The sequence below is a fragment of the Nyctereutes procyonoides genome, unplaced genomic scaffold (genome assembly GCF_905146905.1).
Source record: "Nyctereutes procyonoides isolate TBG_1078 unplaced genomic scaffold, NYPRO_anot_genome, whole genome shotgun sequence".
NCBI lineage: Eukaryota > Metazoa > Chordata > Mammalia > Carnivora > Canidae > Nyctereutes > Nyctereutes procyonoides.
In genome coordinates this window covers 12,061,702-12,074,499 of record NW_026575025.1, presented here as the reverse complement: position 1 = coordinate 12,074,499, position 12,798 = coordinate 12,061,702, and the positions used below count along the sequence as shown (strand labels likewise).

At 58.3% G+C, this 12,798-nt stretch overlaps 3 protein-coding genes across 4 annotated transcripts; 2 read left to right on the top strand and 1 right to left on the bottom strand.

Moving 5' to 3' along the window:
- The first annotated feature begins 97 nt into the window (after positions 1-97).
- CATSPERZ (catsper channel auxiliary subunit zeta) lies at positions 98-3,219 on the top strand. Its single transcript, XM_055314177.1, has 4 exons — positions 98-893; positions 2,011-2,090; positions 2,300-2,366; positions 3,098-3,219. Exons 1-4 carry the CDS (start codon positions 428-430, stop codon positions 3,205-3,207), a joined length of 723 nt encoding a protein of 240 aa, XP_055170152.1. The 5' UTR covers positions 98-427; the 3' UTR covers positions 3,208-3,219.
- A 913-nt stretch (positions 3,220-4,132) lies between these two features.
- Positions 4,133-11,730, top strand: ESRRA (estrogen related receptor alpha). 2 transcript variants are annotated; one of them, XM_055311776.1, is made up of 7 exons: positions 4,133-4,265; positions 5,724-6,060; positions 8,689-8,805; positions 8,947-9,075; positions 9,711-9,878; positions 9,977-10,246; positions 10,678-11,730. In XM_055311776.1, exons 2-7 carry the CDS (start codon positions 5,736-5,738, stop codon positions 10,935-10,937), a joined length of 1,269 nt encoding a protein of 422 aa, XP_055167751.1. In that variant the 5' UTR covers positions 4,133-4,265; positions 5,724-5,735; the 3' UTR covers positions 10,938-11,730. The 2 variants fall into 2 exon arrangements, with proteins under 2 accessions (XP_055167751.1, XP_055167742.1); XM_055311767.1 differs by having other exon boundaries at positions 4,144-4,265; positions 5,710-6,060.
- Positions 11,681-12,604, bottom strand: TRMT112 (tRNA methyltransferase activator subunit 11-2). Its single transcript, XM_055311806.1, has 4 exons — positions 12,451-12,604; positions 12,254-12,355; positions 12,047-12,136; positions 11,681-11,957 (listed from the first exon to the last, which is right to left on the bottom strand). The coding sequence occupies exons 1-4, from the start codon at positions 12,526-12,528 to the stop codon at positions 11,850-11,852; spliced, it is 378 nt and encodes a 125-aa protein (XP_055167781.1). The 5' UTR covers positions 12,529-12,604; the 3' UTR covers positions 11,681-11,849.
- Positions 12,605-12,798: the final 194 nt, after the last annotated feature.

Here is a 12,798-nt window from a genome sequence, read left to right as displayed (position 1 = left end):
CCTGGGCCCCTGTCTCTGCCGGGAGGGGACCAGGCAGGGTCGGGAACAGGAACGCGCCAAGGTGGGCCGCGCGGTGGGCAGCGCGTCTCCGACCTCAGCACGGACTAGGGGAGGCGGGGGCGGGGCGGAGATCAAGGCCCCGAGGGTGGGGGGCGCTGTAGATTGAACCCCCCTCGCGAGACCCGCAGCGCCACTCGGGAGCGGGACCTGGCCCCTCCCCGCTCCTGGAGCGTGACCCCTTGTGGCGACGGGGTCCGTTGGGGCAGAACCATGGAGCAAGAGCCTTTCAAAGTAAGGACTCTTTCCGGGCCCCCTCCCCCGGTGAGCCCCCAGCCTGGGTCCAGCCTGGGTCCAGCCTGGGTCCCTGGCCGTCCCCTCCCTCAGCCTCGGCCCGGGCAGCTCCCATCGAGCCCGAGCTGACCCGACGATGACCCGACGACGGACTCAAAGCCCTGGCAGGGCTCAGGGTCCCCGCCCCCAGCCTGCTCGTCTTCTCCATCCCGAGTCCCCGCGGCCCTTGGCTGCCCTCGTTGTATGTGGCCCACAGGCGTCTTTGGGTAGCCATGGCTCAGACGACTCGAGCCCAGACGACATCCGGAATCTGTGGACCAGGGCCACGCTGTCGCAGCCGAAGCTGAATGTGCCGCGGTCCAAGATCTGCGATGACTCGGACGCGGAGGGCAGCAGCCTGGGCAGCAGGACTCGCCAGTGGTACAATCGGAAGGCCGGCCGCGAGGCGGATGGTGGTTGGGAAGAATGGGATGACGGAGAGGACAAGGACGGTTTCAGGCGGGAGGATCTCCACGGGCACTTGTCTTTGGAGGTGGAGCTGCGTCGGGGCAGCATCCTGGGAAGCCATTTAGAGGAAGACGTCGATTCCAAGACCGAGAGCGGTCAGTGTGGCCTCACAGGGCTGTGGAGATCCACAGGGCAGGGGGCTGGCCAGGACCTCGATATCTGTTGCTGTGAAGTTGAGGGTGGGGGTGGGGGGGTGGGACGAGACTGTAGGATCCGCTTCCAGGATTCCCTTCCCCCGACGGGCGCCAGTTACCTTTTACGCTTTTAAGTCGACCAGACATTCTTGGAGCGCCCCCTACCGGGCAGGCGTCATACAAACTCCTGGGGCCAAGGCACGCCAGGTCCGAGAGACACCCGCCGCGAAAATGCGCGAAGGCAGCGCGGGAGAAGTAGGACCGTGCTTTTAATGGAATTACTGGGGTAGTTAAGAGGAGGGAGTTATTTCTTTGTGTATGGATTTGCTGTCGTTGAGGAGGTGCCTGTCTTTCATTCACACGGTCATTGGCTACAGTTTTTTTCTTCTTTTTTTTAAGATTTTATTTATGTACTAGAGAGAGAGAGAGAGAGAGAGAGAGAGAGAGAGAGAAAACAAGTAGGGGGAGCAGCAAAGGGAGAGAAAAAAGCAGGCTCTCCAATGAGCAGGGAGCCAGATGTGGGGCTTGGTCCCAGGACCCTGGGATTATGACCCCAGCCTAAGGCAGACCTTCAACCAACTGAGCCACCCAGGTGCCCCCATTGGCTACAATTTTAAGTGTCTACTTCTTGCTGGGCACTGTCTGAGACTTGCCCCTGCTCCCCAGCTCCTACATCAGGGGATTGCAATGGATAATATTGTAATTGCCATTTATTGAGTGCTTGCTGCGTGTGCCTGGCACTGGCACTGGACTTCCTTTGCATGATGGTCTTAAACTTCAGCACCTCCATAAGGGGATATTCTTGTTACTCCATTTTACAAACAGAACTTGAGGGTTACATAGTCACTGCTCCTAAGCTCACCTAATGGGGTAGTCAGAACTGGAATCTCTGTGGGTGGGAAAATAAAGCCCAGGGAAATAAACTACTGTCCTGTACTGTTTCCCGGTAAGGTAGCACCTGGAGCTGGTCACTCGGAAGGTCACTCCCCCCACCACAAGCCTGCCCATAAATTTCCTCTGCTCCAGGGAAAACCTAGCAGTTTGCAGATCACTGATCTCTCTTTTTCTCTTCTCCCAGAAGTATCTTCCTCAGAGTCATCGCTCAGTATCTCGAAGCACACACCCCATCGAGCCTACTGGATAGAGCAGCAGAACAGGGTTAGAAACACCCAGGAAGATTGGGGATTTTAGTGGGGTGGGGATGGGCAATTTGGGGTTGCAGAGGTGAAGGGGGGAGGGTGGTTTGTAGAGTGGAGGGGCAGGCAGGTTGGTTGGGGGTCTTGAGGCTAGAGGGAGCAGGTGGGGCATTTCAGCTCCGGGCAGGGCTGGGGTTCCTGGGACATCTGAGCCTCTTGCTGCCTCTCCAGCTGCCACTGCCTCTAATGGAAGTCATGGAGAATGAAGCTCTGGAAATCCTCACCAAAGCCCTCTGGAGTGAGCACTTTCCCCCAGCTCCCACAAGAGAGGGGATTTTGCAGGGCTTGGGCCTCTGGGAGTGGGGTTTCAGGATGTGCACGCCTTGTCAGATTCCCCTAACACCCAGAAGTATTCCAGGAGCCCTACCAAAAGTAAAAAATGGGGGGACTGGGCACAGGGACACCCAGTCAGGAAAGCATGGGTGACTTTTAGGGGCCTGGGCTCCAGCCTTAATGCAGCCCCTTTCTAGCTAACACGGCTTTTCTAAAGCTGTTTCTACACTCCCTAGTCTTTGTGTGACCTTGGCTCCCTCCCTCGGTGCTATGAGGAACCACTGGACAATGGATTATTTGGGTAAAAGTCCCCTCCTTTGCCCTGCTTATAATATAAGACAGGGTTGCTGGCTAATTGCTTAGAGTAGGTGGCCCAGGAGGTGTCCACAGAGCTGCCAGCTACCACAGTTTAGGCCTGCAACACTCTAACCTTGTCCTCACCATTGCTCCACCTCAACACTCGCATCCCCCTCCACATCCCCCATCTGTTTAGCGTACAGGTGTATAACTTGACCCTTAAAAAACCTGTCAGGGCCCAGCACCTTGGAGATCCAGTTTCCCAGACTAACACAGAACCGAGTGCCAAGCGTTCCTGCCACCCCAAGTCACCCGCGGGTCCTCAAATCTCACATGCAGCACCGCTGCTGGGGAGGCCATGCCCCTGCTCACTGCTCTGAGTGGAGCTGTGTCCTCCAGGCTACCGGTCAGGGATTGGCCGGGATCACTTCCTGACCAAGCAGCTGCAGCGATACATCGAGGGGCTCAAGAGGCGTCGGAGCAAGAGGCTGCACCTCGTAACGTATTGAGAACGCCGCTTCCGGCTCAAGTGACCGACAGCCCGACTCCAGCCCCCCGCCCCTGTCCCGTCCCCAGACCCAAGCCTGACCCCGTCCACGTGGAATTTGAGTCCTAAAGAAATAAAAGACTGTGCACGGTCGGTGAGTCAGTGCGTGGCTGCCCGCGTGAGGCGGACGCATGTGGCTCCGCCCTTCCCCGTGACCTTCACTCGGTCACCGCAGTGACCTTGAGCGTTCTCCGTCCAGGCCCTATTGGCTCCTCCTTCCCGGGACTCGAAATCCAGGACTTCTTGCAGGTTTTATGTCTGCTTCTCCCGGCTCCGGTCGAGCAGCTGTGTGGGGATATTGGCTCTGCGGTCCAAGTGCCCCATAGTGTAATCTTGAGGGAAGGGGGAGAAGGTAAAGGGGTAGCGCCTTTCCTCTAGTTTGGGCACGCTAGGCCCCGCCCCTTATGCATATGCAGCTACACTAACCTCTCCGCGGTCCCGCCCCCTCATTTACATATGCAAGTCTCCCTGCCCCGCAACTGCGGCCGCAGAACCACCTCGTTCACTCCTCTCGCGCACAGCGCGCCCCGCCCCCCTTCGTTACGTAAGACCGCCTCCGGTTCCAACACCCTAGCGGAGCCTCCCCAAGTCTCCGCTGGCCTCGCCCCTCAGCCGCCGCCTTCCCAAGTGCGCCGCCCCGGCTCGGCGGCGGTGGGCGGGACCCTCACGAAGGTCCGCCCCTGGCTCCGCCGGCTCCGCCCCGACTGGTCCGGGCACGCAGGCGCTGCCCGCTCCACTTGTCTGATTAGCATAGAGCGCCAAGACCCGCCCCCTGCTTTGCATGCGCAGGCCGGCCCCACCCCCGCTGTCAGCTGGAGGAAGCGGAGTAGGAAGCGGCCGCGATGTCCTTTTGTGTCCTACAAGCCGCCGGCGGCGCCGCCGAGTGAGGGGACGCGGCGCGGCGGGGCGGTGCGGCCCGAGGAGGCGGCGGAGGAGGGGCCGTTCGCGGCCCCAGGCTCACCCCGGCGCTCCGGGCCGCTCGGCCCCCATGCCTGCCAGCCCGCCTTGCCGGAGCCCCAGGTCCGGGGGCGGAGGGGAGCGCCGCTGAGGGGGGTGGACGGGCGGGACGCGGGGGCCATGTGCGAGCGCGGCTGGGAGGCGGGGGTTGGGGGGGCTCCGGCTCCGGGACCAACCGGGGTCACGGTTGGGACCGGGTCCAGGGCCAGACGGGCTTAGGGTCCGGGCGGGATCCGGTGTTAAGATCCTAGTGCGTCGGCCTGGGACAGGGGCCGGTTCTGGCTCCGGCTGCAGGTCCTGGCCGGGGTCAGGCTTGGGCCTCGGATCCAGCCCCAGGGCAGGGTTCAATCCCGCACCCGGAGCAAGTCGAAGTCCTAGGGGCGGGCCTCGGTGGGAGATAGGGAGGGTTCCCTGTCGGGGAAGGGGCTTTGAAGACCACGTGGGGGCGCTCGAAGGGGCCATGGGCCACCCGCCTCTCTGGGTCAAAGGTCATCGCACCGGCAGGGGAGAACTTCCTCCTCCTTGGCGCTCCCCATTTACTTCCTGATAACCTGATAGAGGTCTCCTGCGGGCGGAGGGGGAGGGGAGGCGCGGCAACTTCAGGCAACTTTCCGTAGGTGGGCGCAGGTTGGGGGGGCGGGGCGCCCCTGAGGTAGAGGATTCTGCGGCCGCAGGAGTGTAAGAGTGATTGTGCTGGCGGGGGTTAGGGGGTGAGGTGGGGTGGAAGGAGGTGGACCCGCGTCGGCCGGTGGGCCTGGGATTGGGATGCCTGGGATGCCGGGCTAGGTGGGGCGGTGTGTCAGGTGTGAAAGGGTTTGAGTGTGTGTCAGGTGGGGGCAAGGTGAGTGTGTTTGGGATTGAGTGTGTGTGATGGGGAGCCTTGAGTGTGACTCTGTTTATGGGTTGTGCACTTTAGGAGTGTGTGAAGACAAATGGAAGCCAGAGTGAGAGCCAGGGTTTGGGGAAGGCCATGTGTGAGAGCGTGGAAGTGCCCAGTAGAGAGTGAGCATGTGTGAGCATGTGAGGATACCTGGGAATCCAGGTGAGTGGGAATGTGTGAACCCCACCAACTGCCCTTGTGTGCCTGGTTTGCACTTTTGAATGGAGCATACCCAAGTGAAGGGAAATCAACCAAGGTGTCCAACATCTGGAGAAAATTGAGAGGTATCTGGCTACTGGCTGAGGATTCCAGATGGGGTTGAAGGTCACGTGGGGACTAAGGTTACCCTGCTCCTTGGCCCTGGTGGGAGTAGGGAGTTTCCAGACCTCCCCCAGTTTTCCAAGTGGGAGACCTTGCTGTCAGTTACTGGCCCTGGAGGCTTTGGAGGCTCTGTTCCCATGGTAACAGCTGGGGGGGTGCTCTTCATGGGCAGCCCTTCCTTGGACTCTGCCCCTCCTTCCCTCCCCCTCAATGATCCTGAAAGCCTGGCCCTAGGCCTGGGGTTGGGCAACCAGGGTGGCATTGTGTCTCCATCCCCCATCCCAGTGTCTCCCTGTGACCCAACAGGTCTCTCCCTGCAGGTGACCAGCGCCATGTCCAGCCAGGTGGTGGGCATTGAGCCTCTCTACATCAAGGCAGAGCCAGCAAGCCCCGACAGCCCAAAGGGTTCCTCGGAGACCGAGACTGAGCCCCCTGTGGCCCTGGCTCCTGGCCCAGCTCCCACCCGCTGCCTCCCAGGCCACAAGGAAGAGGAGGATGGGGAGGGGGCTGGGCCTGGTGAGCAGGGTGGTGGAAAGCTGGTGCTCAGCTCCCTGCCCAAACGCCTCTGTCTCGTCTGTGGGGATGTGGCTTCTGGCTACCACTATGGTGTGGCGTCCTGTGAGGCCTGCAAAGCCTTCTTCAAGAGGACCATCCAGGGTGAGCCCCCACTGCACTCCTGTGCGTTTTGCCCTTCTGGGCCTAGCACTCCCCAGGGTGCACTGCTGGGTGGCAGTAGGTCCTCAGACTGCTGCAGTACCATTTGGGGTTCCCAAGTTCCTCCTACCTCCTGGGAGTGCTGTTTCCCTGCAAAGTTAAATAAAGCCACCAGGATGTGTTGATGGATTGACTGGATGTGGGATGTGAGAGAGGACTCTAGGTTTCTGGGTGCTGGGACCCTAGCACCTTCCTTGGTGGCTCTGAAAAATTTAGAAGCAGCCCCTGTCTGCTTCTAAACTGTGTTCTCGCTTCTGGCAGCTGCTGACCTCTCAGCAACCCATAAGGTGCCAGCATTGTGACCCTAGTTGAGGCCCAGGAAGATTTTTAAAACTTTGTTCAGGTCCCATGGGTAGAAAATAGCAGAACCAGGATTTGAACTTGGGTTGATTCAGGTCCAGAGCTGACGGCTGCCTCTGCTTATTACTTATAACTGAACTTCGGACAGATGGCTCGCAACTGATTGTGACATTCCAGTGGGTTTTGATTTGGCCAACACCCACTGCTCTAAAACCATCTGTGCTCTCTTCTGGTTTGAAGGCCGGCGAAGTAAATGGTCCAGATCCAGGTGTCTCCTACCCACCTAGCACCCCTTCATTCTCTGTTGACTCCGTTGCCAAACTTTATTGAGCCTTAGCCATAGATCACAATCATTTATTGAGCATTTGGGCACTGTGAACCATGCTGAACACATTACCTTGACATTTCCTTCCATTCTTACTAGCCGTCTTTGTAGGAAGTACTGTTTTGATTTCATTTTACAGATGGGAGAACTGAGGGCCTGGGGGCTTAGGTACTGGACTCACTCGAGGTCATGTAGTTGGTAAGTGGTAGTGTCAGGATGGGCCCCTGGCCGCCTCCAGAGCCCTTGTTCTTCACAGACCTGTGCTTTGCTGTCCTGACCATTGTTCCAGGCATGGGGACCTAGCTGGGACTAAGCCATGTATATTCCAGCAGAAGTGAGAGAGAAAACAATGAATTGCACAAAACTGTTGTAATATAGCTGTTGTCTGGAGGGGGAGGAGCAGGATGTATGCCAAGGAATCTGGTTGGGCTGGGGGCTCTGGAGGTCTTCTCGGAGGAGGTGTCTTGAGCTGCCTGCACAGGCCTGAATAAAGGATATAGGAGGAATGTGCCTATGGAGCCAGGAGGGCCAACATGCCTTTAGTCAGTCAGATGTTAGGAGGAGCTGCCACTACGTGCCAGGCCCTGTTCCCAGCACTAGGCAGTCCTGGCCTTCATGGAGCAGATGCTAAAGGAGGAAGACAGATAATAAAATAAGTATGTGTGTAGTGGCTCAGAGGGTGCCAAGAGGTGACGAGAAACTATCAGTCTGGGCAGGTGGCAGAAGTCTGTAGAGGGGCACCCAGCATTCTCAGAGCAGGGCCAGGGAGGGCCTCCCTAAGGTGACAGGGAGTAGAGATCTGAAGGAGGTGAGGGAGCAGTGTGCCCTGAGGCTGGGGTCTGTGTGAGGAATTCTGAGTTGGCTGGGCCAGAGCAGAGTGCAAGGCAGATGACATTAGAAAGGTGGGCCCTGGAGACCTCACAGGCCTCAGGGACACTTGGGCTTTTACTCTGAGGAGGGAAATCACAGGGTTTGGAGAAGGGGAGGGACAGGATCTGACTTAGGTTGAAGGAGTTGTCCTGGCCCCTGTATTGACATTAACAAGGCAGAAGAGGAGGCCAGAAGGAAGGTGAGGTGATGGTCAGGGGTGGGAGCAGGCACGGGGTTAGGATGAGTCAGCTTCTGGACATATTAGGAGGTAAAGCTCACCAGGTCCTGTCAATGGGTTGGATTTTGGTGTAAGAGAAGAATCAAAGATGTTTCCTGGGTTTCTGCTTGAACAAGTGGACACATGGGAGTTGTAGATTTTGGAGAGGTAGGTCGTGGGCTCCATTTAGGACAAGTGAAGTTTGTCACGCCTTCTAGATGTACAAGAGGTTGAGGGCGTGGGATGTGAGTCTAGAGTTCATGCAGCTCTATTGATAGAAACGTTAAGGCCCAAGACTGGTGAGCTCACCATGGGAGTGAGTTGATGGAGACGAGGTCCCAGGGCAGCCCTGGATCCTTCAATGGAAGGAGTGTGTGGGGTACACAGAAACTACAAAGTGGTCAGTGAGGTGGAAGGAAGATGGGTGTGGTGTCCTAGAGGCAAAAGGTGAAAAGTGTCCCCATGTTTGTGGGAGCAGGACATGATCCATGGCATTAGATGCTCCTTTAGGCCAAGTAAGATGAGGACAAGAATGGACCACGGGGTGTAGCAGTGTGGAGGCTGCTGTGGCCCTGGATGGGAACAGATGAGTTTAGTAGAGTCCAGGGATGTGGCTTGACTAGAGGCTGGGGGCAGAGGTCAGTCTGACACCTCTGGTCTCAAGCTTCCCTTGCCTAGTCAGGAGCCCCCAGCCCAGAGACCAGTCCCCCTAGGGCTCTGGGCTTCCCTGCCACACTCTGGGCACTTCTGCTCTTCCCAGACCTGTGCTTGCCCTGGGCGAGTCCGGGCTCTCCCATCTTCTGAGCTCCCCCTCCGGGCCCTGGGAGGCCGCCACTGGAGCCCTGCCTCTTTCTGGCAGGGAGCATCGAGTACAGCTGTCCGGCTTCCAACGAGTGCGAGATCACCAAGCGGAGACGCAAGGCCTGCCAGGCCTGTCGCTTCACCAAGTGCCTGCGGGTGGGCATGCTCAAGGAGGGTGAGCACGGGGCACGGGCCCGGGTGCATGGGGCTGGGGTGGGCAAGGCCTGGAAAGTTCTGGTGGAATCTACTGGGCAGGAGGGCTCTGTACAGTAAGCCACCCCCAGCCCCATGGACACAGCCCTATCCTAAATTCAAGGAGTACGTCTGGACCGTGTCCGAGGTGGGCGCCAGAAGTACAAGCGGCGGCCCGAGGTGGACCCGTTACCCTTCCCAGGCTCCTTCCCTGCTGGACCCTTGGCTGTAGCTGGAGGCCCTCGGAAAACTGGTGAGAGTGCTATGGGTCCTTGAAGTTCAGGTTCAGATGGGGCCGGGACATGAGAGGCCTGTTAGGTGTCTGTCACCCAGAATGGGTATCGTGGGCATTGGGCTCTTGGTTTTCCTTTCATTTGTTGGCAATACAACTCCCTGAAGTATTTTTGAAAATACCTTTTTTTATTATTTTTTTTTAATATTGTTTTTTTAAAATTTATTTATGATAGTCACACACACACACACAGAGAGAGAGAGAGGGGCAGAGACACAGGCAGAGGGAGAAGCAGGCTCCATGCACTGGGAGCCCGACGTGGGATTCGATCCCGGGTCTCCAGGATCGTGCCCTGGGCCAAAGGCAGGCGCCAAACCGCTGCGCCACCCAGGGATCCCCTGAAAATACCTTTTTTAAAAATCAGTCCTTGAGTAGTACACCTGGGAACTGGGAAAGATTTTTCTCATACTCAGAACCTGTCCATGAACTTGATTTCCCTGGGAGATGGTGAGAGCCCTTCCTGAGAGCAGTGTCCAGGCCTGGCTGTCCAGTGGCTATGAGGAAGGCTGCAGGGGAACTAATTTGGGCAAGACACTTGACTCCGAAGGGGCCTGCAAGGGGATGAATTCGAGTGCCTCTTCCATCTGTCACTGCAGCTCCTGTAAATGCACTGGTGTCTCACCTGCTGGTGGTAGAGCCCGAGAAGCTCTATGCCATGCCTGACCCAGCAGGCCCTGACGGACACCTCCCAGCTGTGGCTACCCTCTGTGACCTCTTTGACCGAGAGATTGTGGTCACCATCAGCTGGGCCAAGAGTATCCCAGGTAAAGGGCCGGGGTGATGTGGGGCTTCCCTCTGTAGCCAGGCCATGCCTGGCTCTGGTGAGCTTGTTCAGCCAGGTCTGCTTCCCACTACCCTCCAGGCTTCTCGTCACTGTCACTGTCTGACCAGATGTCAGTACTGCAGAGTGTATGGATGGAGGTCTTGGTGTTGGGTGTGGCCCAGCGCTCACTGCCACTGCAGGATGAGCTGGCCTTTGCTGAGGACCTGGTCCTAGATGAAGAGGGGGCACGAGCAGCTGGCTTGGGGGAACTTGGGGCTGCCCTGCTGCAGCTGGTGAGGCGACTGCAGGCCCTGAGGCTGGAGCGTGAGGAATATGTCCTGCTGAAGGCTCTGGCCCTTGCCAATTCAGGTGAGTCCATGGTGAGCACTGACAGGCGTCTCCAGGAGGCCCTCTAGTCTATAACCCTGATTGTGGCACCATCTCATCTCACAGATGATAAAAATTGGGGATTAGGGATGAATAGTGTTTTGTTTCAAGTCCCAAAGGTGAGGGCAGGCCCAGGAACTACATGTAGGATTTGGAGCTCTAGGGCCATCCTTATGTGGACAGGTGAACAATTCAGTGGGAGGGAAGTGGGGGGGAAGTCAAAAGGTGGCCATAGGTGAGGAAGAAAGGGTGGGCCATGGCTCATGGGCAGGAGCAGTGAGTGTTGCCCCAATAAGCCTATCAGATCTTCATCTGGCTCCTCCTCAGGCCCCATCCCACAGTGCTCAAGCAGATGTGGGCTTAGCCATTTCTGGAGATGGTCCATGTCAACAGCATCTTCCCCCTCCTTGCAGACTCCGTGCACATTGAGGATGCCGAGGCTGTGGAGCAGCTGCGAGAAGCTCTACATGAGGCCCTGCTGGAATATGAAGCCGGCCGGGCAGGCCCCGGAGGGGGTGCTGAGCGGCGGCGGGCAGGCAGGCTGCTGCTCACACTACCGCTCCTACGCCAGACAGCGGGCAAAGTGCTGGCCCATTTCTATGGGGTGAAGCTGGAGGGCAAGGTGCCCATGCACAAGCTATTCCTGGAGATGCTCGAGGCCATGATGGACTGAGGCAAGGGGTGGGCATGGGTGGGGGTGCTGGCAGGACCCGCCCGGAATGGGTTCAGCCCCAAGGGGGCAGAGCTGGGGTCTGGGCAGTGCCACAGCCTGCTGGCAGGGCCAGGGCAATATCATCAGCCCCTGGGAACAGGCCCTACGCCCTCCCCTCCCCTCTCCCAGGGGGTCTTAGAAGCTGGGAATGTGTGCGCCCAGGCTCTGGGCACAGTGCTGCCCCTTGCAAGCCATAACGTGCCCCCAGAGTGTAGGGGGCCTTGCGGAAGCCATAGGGGGCTGCAGGGGACTTGTGTGTGTGTGTTGGGGGCGGGGGCAGAAGCCTGATCTCAGGGAGGGAAGGGAGTGGAGGCAACCGTCTCCCAGTGGGTGATGCTTTTGCTGCTGCTTAATCCTACCCCCTCTCCAGAGCAGAGGGGGATTTGGAGAGCAAAGGCCCCTGCCCCCTTCGCTCCTCTCCTCATCATTTGCATTGGGCATTACTGCCCCCCCCCTTGAAGCAATAACTCCAAGCAGGCTCCAGCCCCTGGACCCCTGGGGTGGCCATGGCCCCCCATCAGCTCCCACCCAGCCTCCTCAGGGGGTAGTGAGAGCACTGCCTCTATGCCCTGCAGAGCAATAACACTATATTTATTTTTGGGTTTGGCCAGGGAGGTGCAGGGACATAGGGCAAGCCAGGGCCCAGAGCCCTTGGCTGTACAGAGACTCTATTTTAATGTATATTTGCTGCAAAGAGAAACCGCTTTTGGTTTTGAACCTTTAATGAGAAAAAGAAATATATCGAGCTCAAGAACATCGTGTTTCTCGTGTGTCACTGGGTCACGGGTGGGGATACACGACAGACTAGCAAATAGGCTAGATATAAACAAAAACATACACGGTTACAGACTTCAAAATTAGTATCTGGCACGATTAAGTCTCGGTTTCCTCATCACTCAGCAGCATGTTGGGGATCCCGCGACTGATGGGGAACAGACGTCCAGACTCTGGGCACTGCAGGGTGCCCTCCAACACATCCACCTGCGGGGAAGCAGGGAACAGAGCTGAGTACCCGCAGCCTCGGGCTGTGGCTGGGTGGCCGGGGAAGCAAGTGATGGGCTAGTTCTCACCTCCAGCAGCACGTGGTGCATCTGCCTCAGGAATTTCTCATCATGCTCATACCCTTCAATCGGCCCTTTGGGTACCTCGACCAGATGCAACTGTGGGCAAAGGCCTAAGTCATCTCCGGGCGTCCCGCCCCTCGCTCTGGGCTGGCGGTGAGACCACTCCCCCCACCCCCCCGTAAGGTGAACACGGGCGTGGGGGAGGGTCCTCACGGTATCCGCCGCCTCCAGAAGCGCCGCCCACTCCACCTTGGGTATCATACGCGCCACGAAGTCGGGATTGAACTCCACGGGGTTGATGCGGACCTCGGTGGCCTGCAGGGTGGAGGGCTTCTGTTAGGGACCAGAGCCCGGTTTCTCCATTCCGCCCAGGACATGGCCGCGAGCCTGCCCCCCCCCCCCGCCGTTACCTGGAGGCGCAGAGGGAAGCCACGGGGCCCCACCCCCCGCACATGCGAGCTCAGCAGGTTGTGGGTGAGCAGCTTCATGTCGCGGTAACGCGCTTTCCCCAGGCCGAAACCGGAGGAAAGCAGACACTCCTCGCGTCACTTCCGGAACCGCTCTAGTCTCTGTCCTATTGGACGGCTCGGACCAGCGGAAGTGGCAGGCATACCGGAAGTTCTCGGGCTAGCCGGGGCAGAGGTATTTGAAGAGCTTGGTCGGGTCACGCGCTGCTACCGGAAGCGTCGTGGCAGAGGACTGCGGCGTAGCGCCAATGGCTTCCATTCACTACAGATCACGCACAGTGTAAATCATAT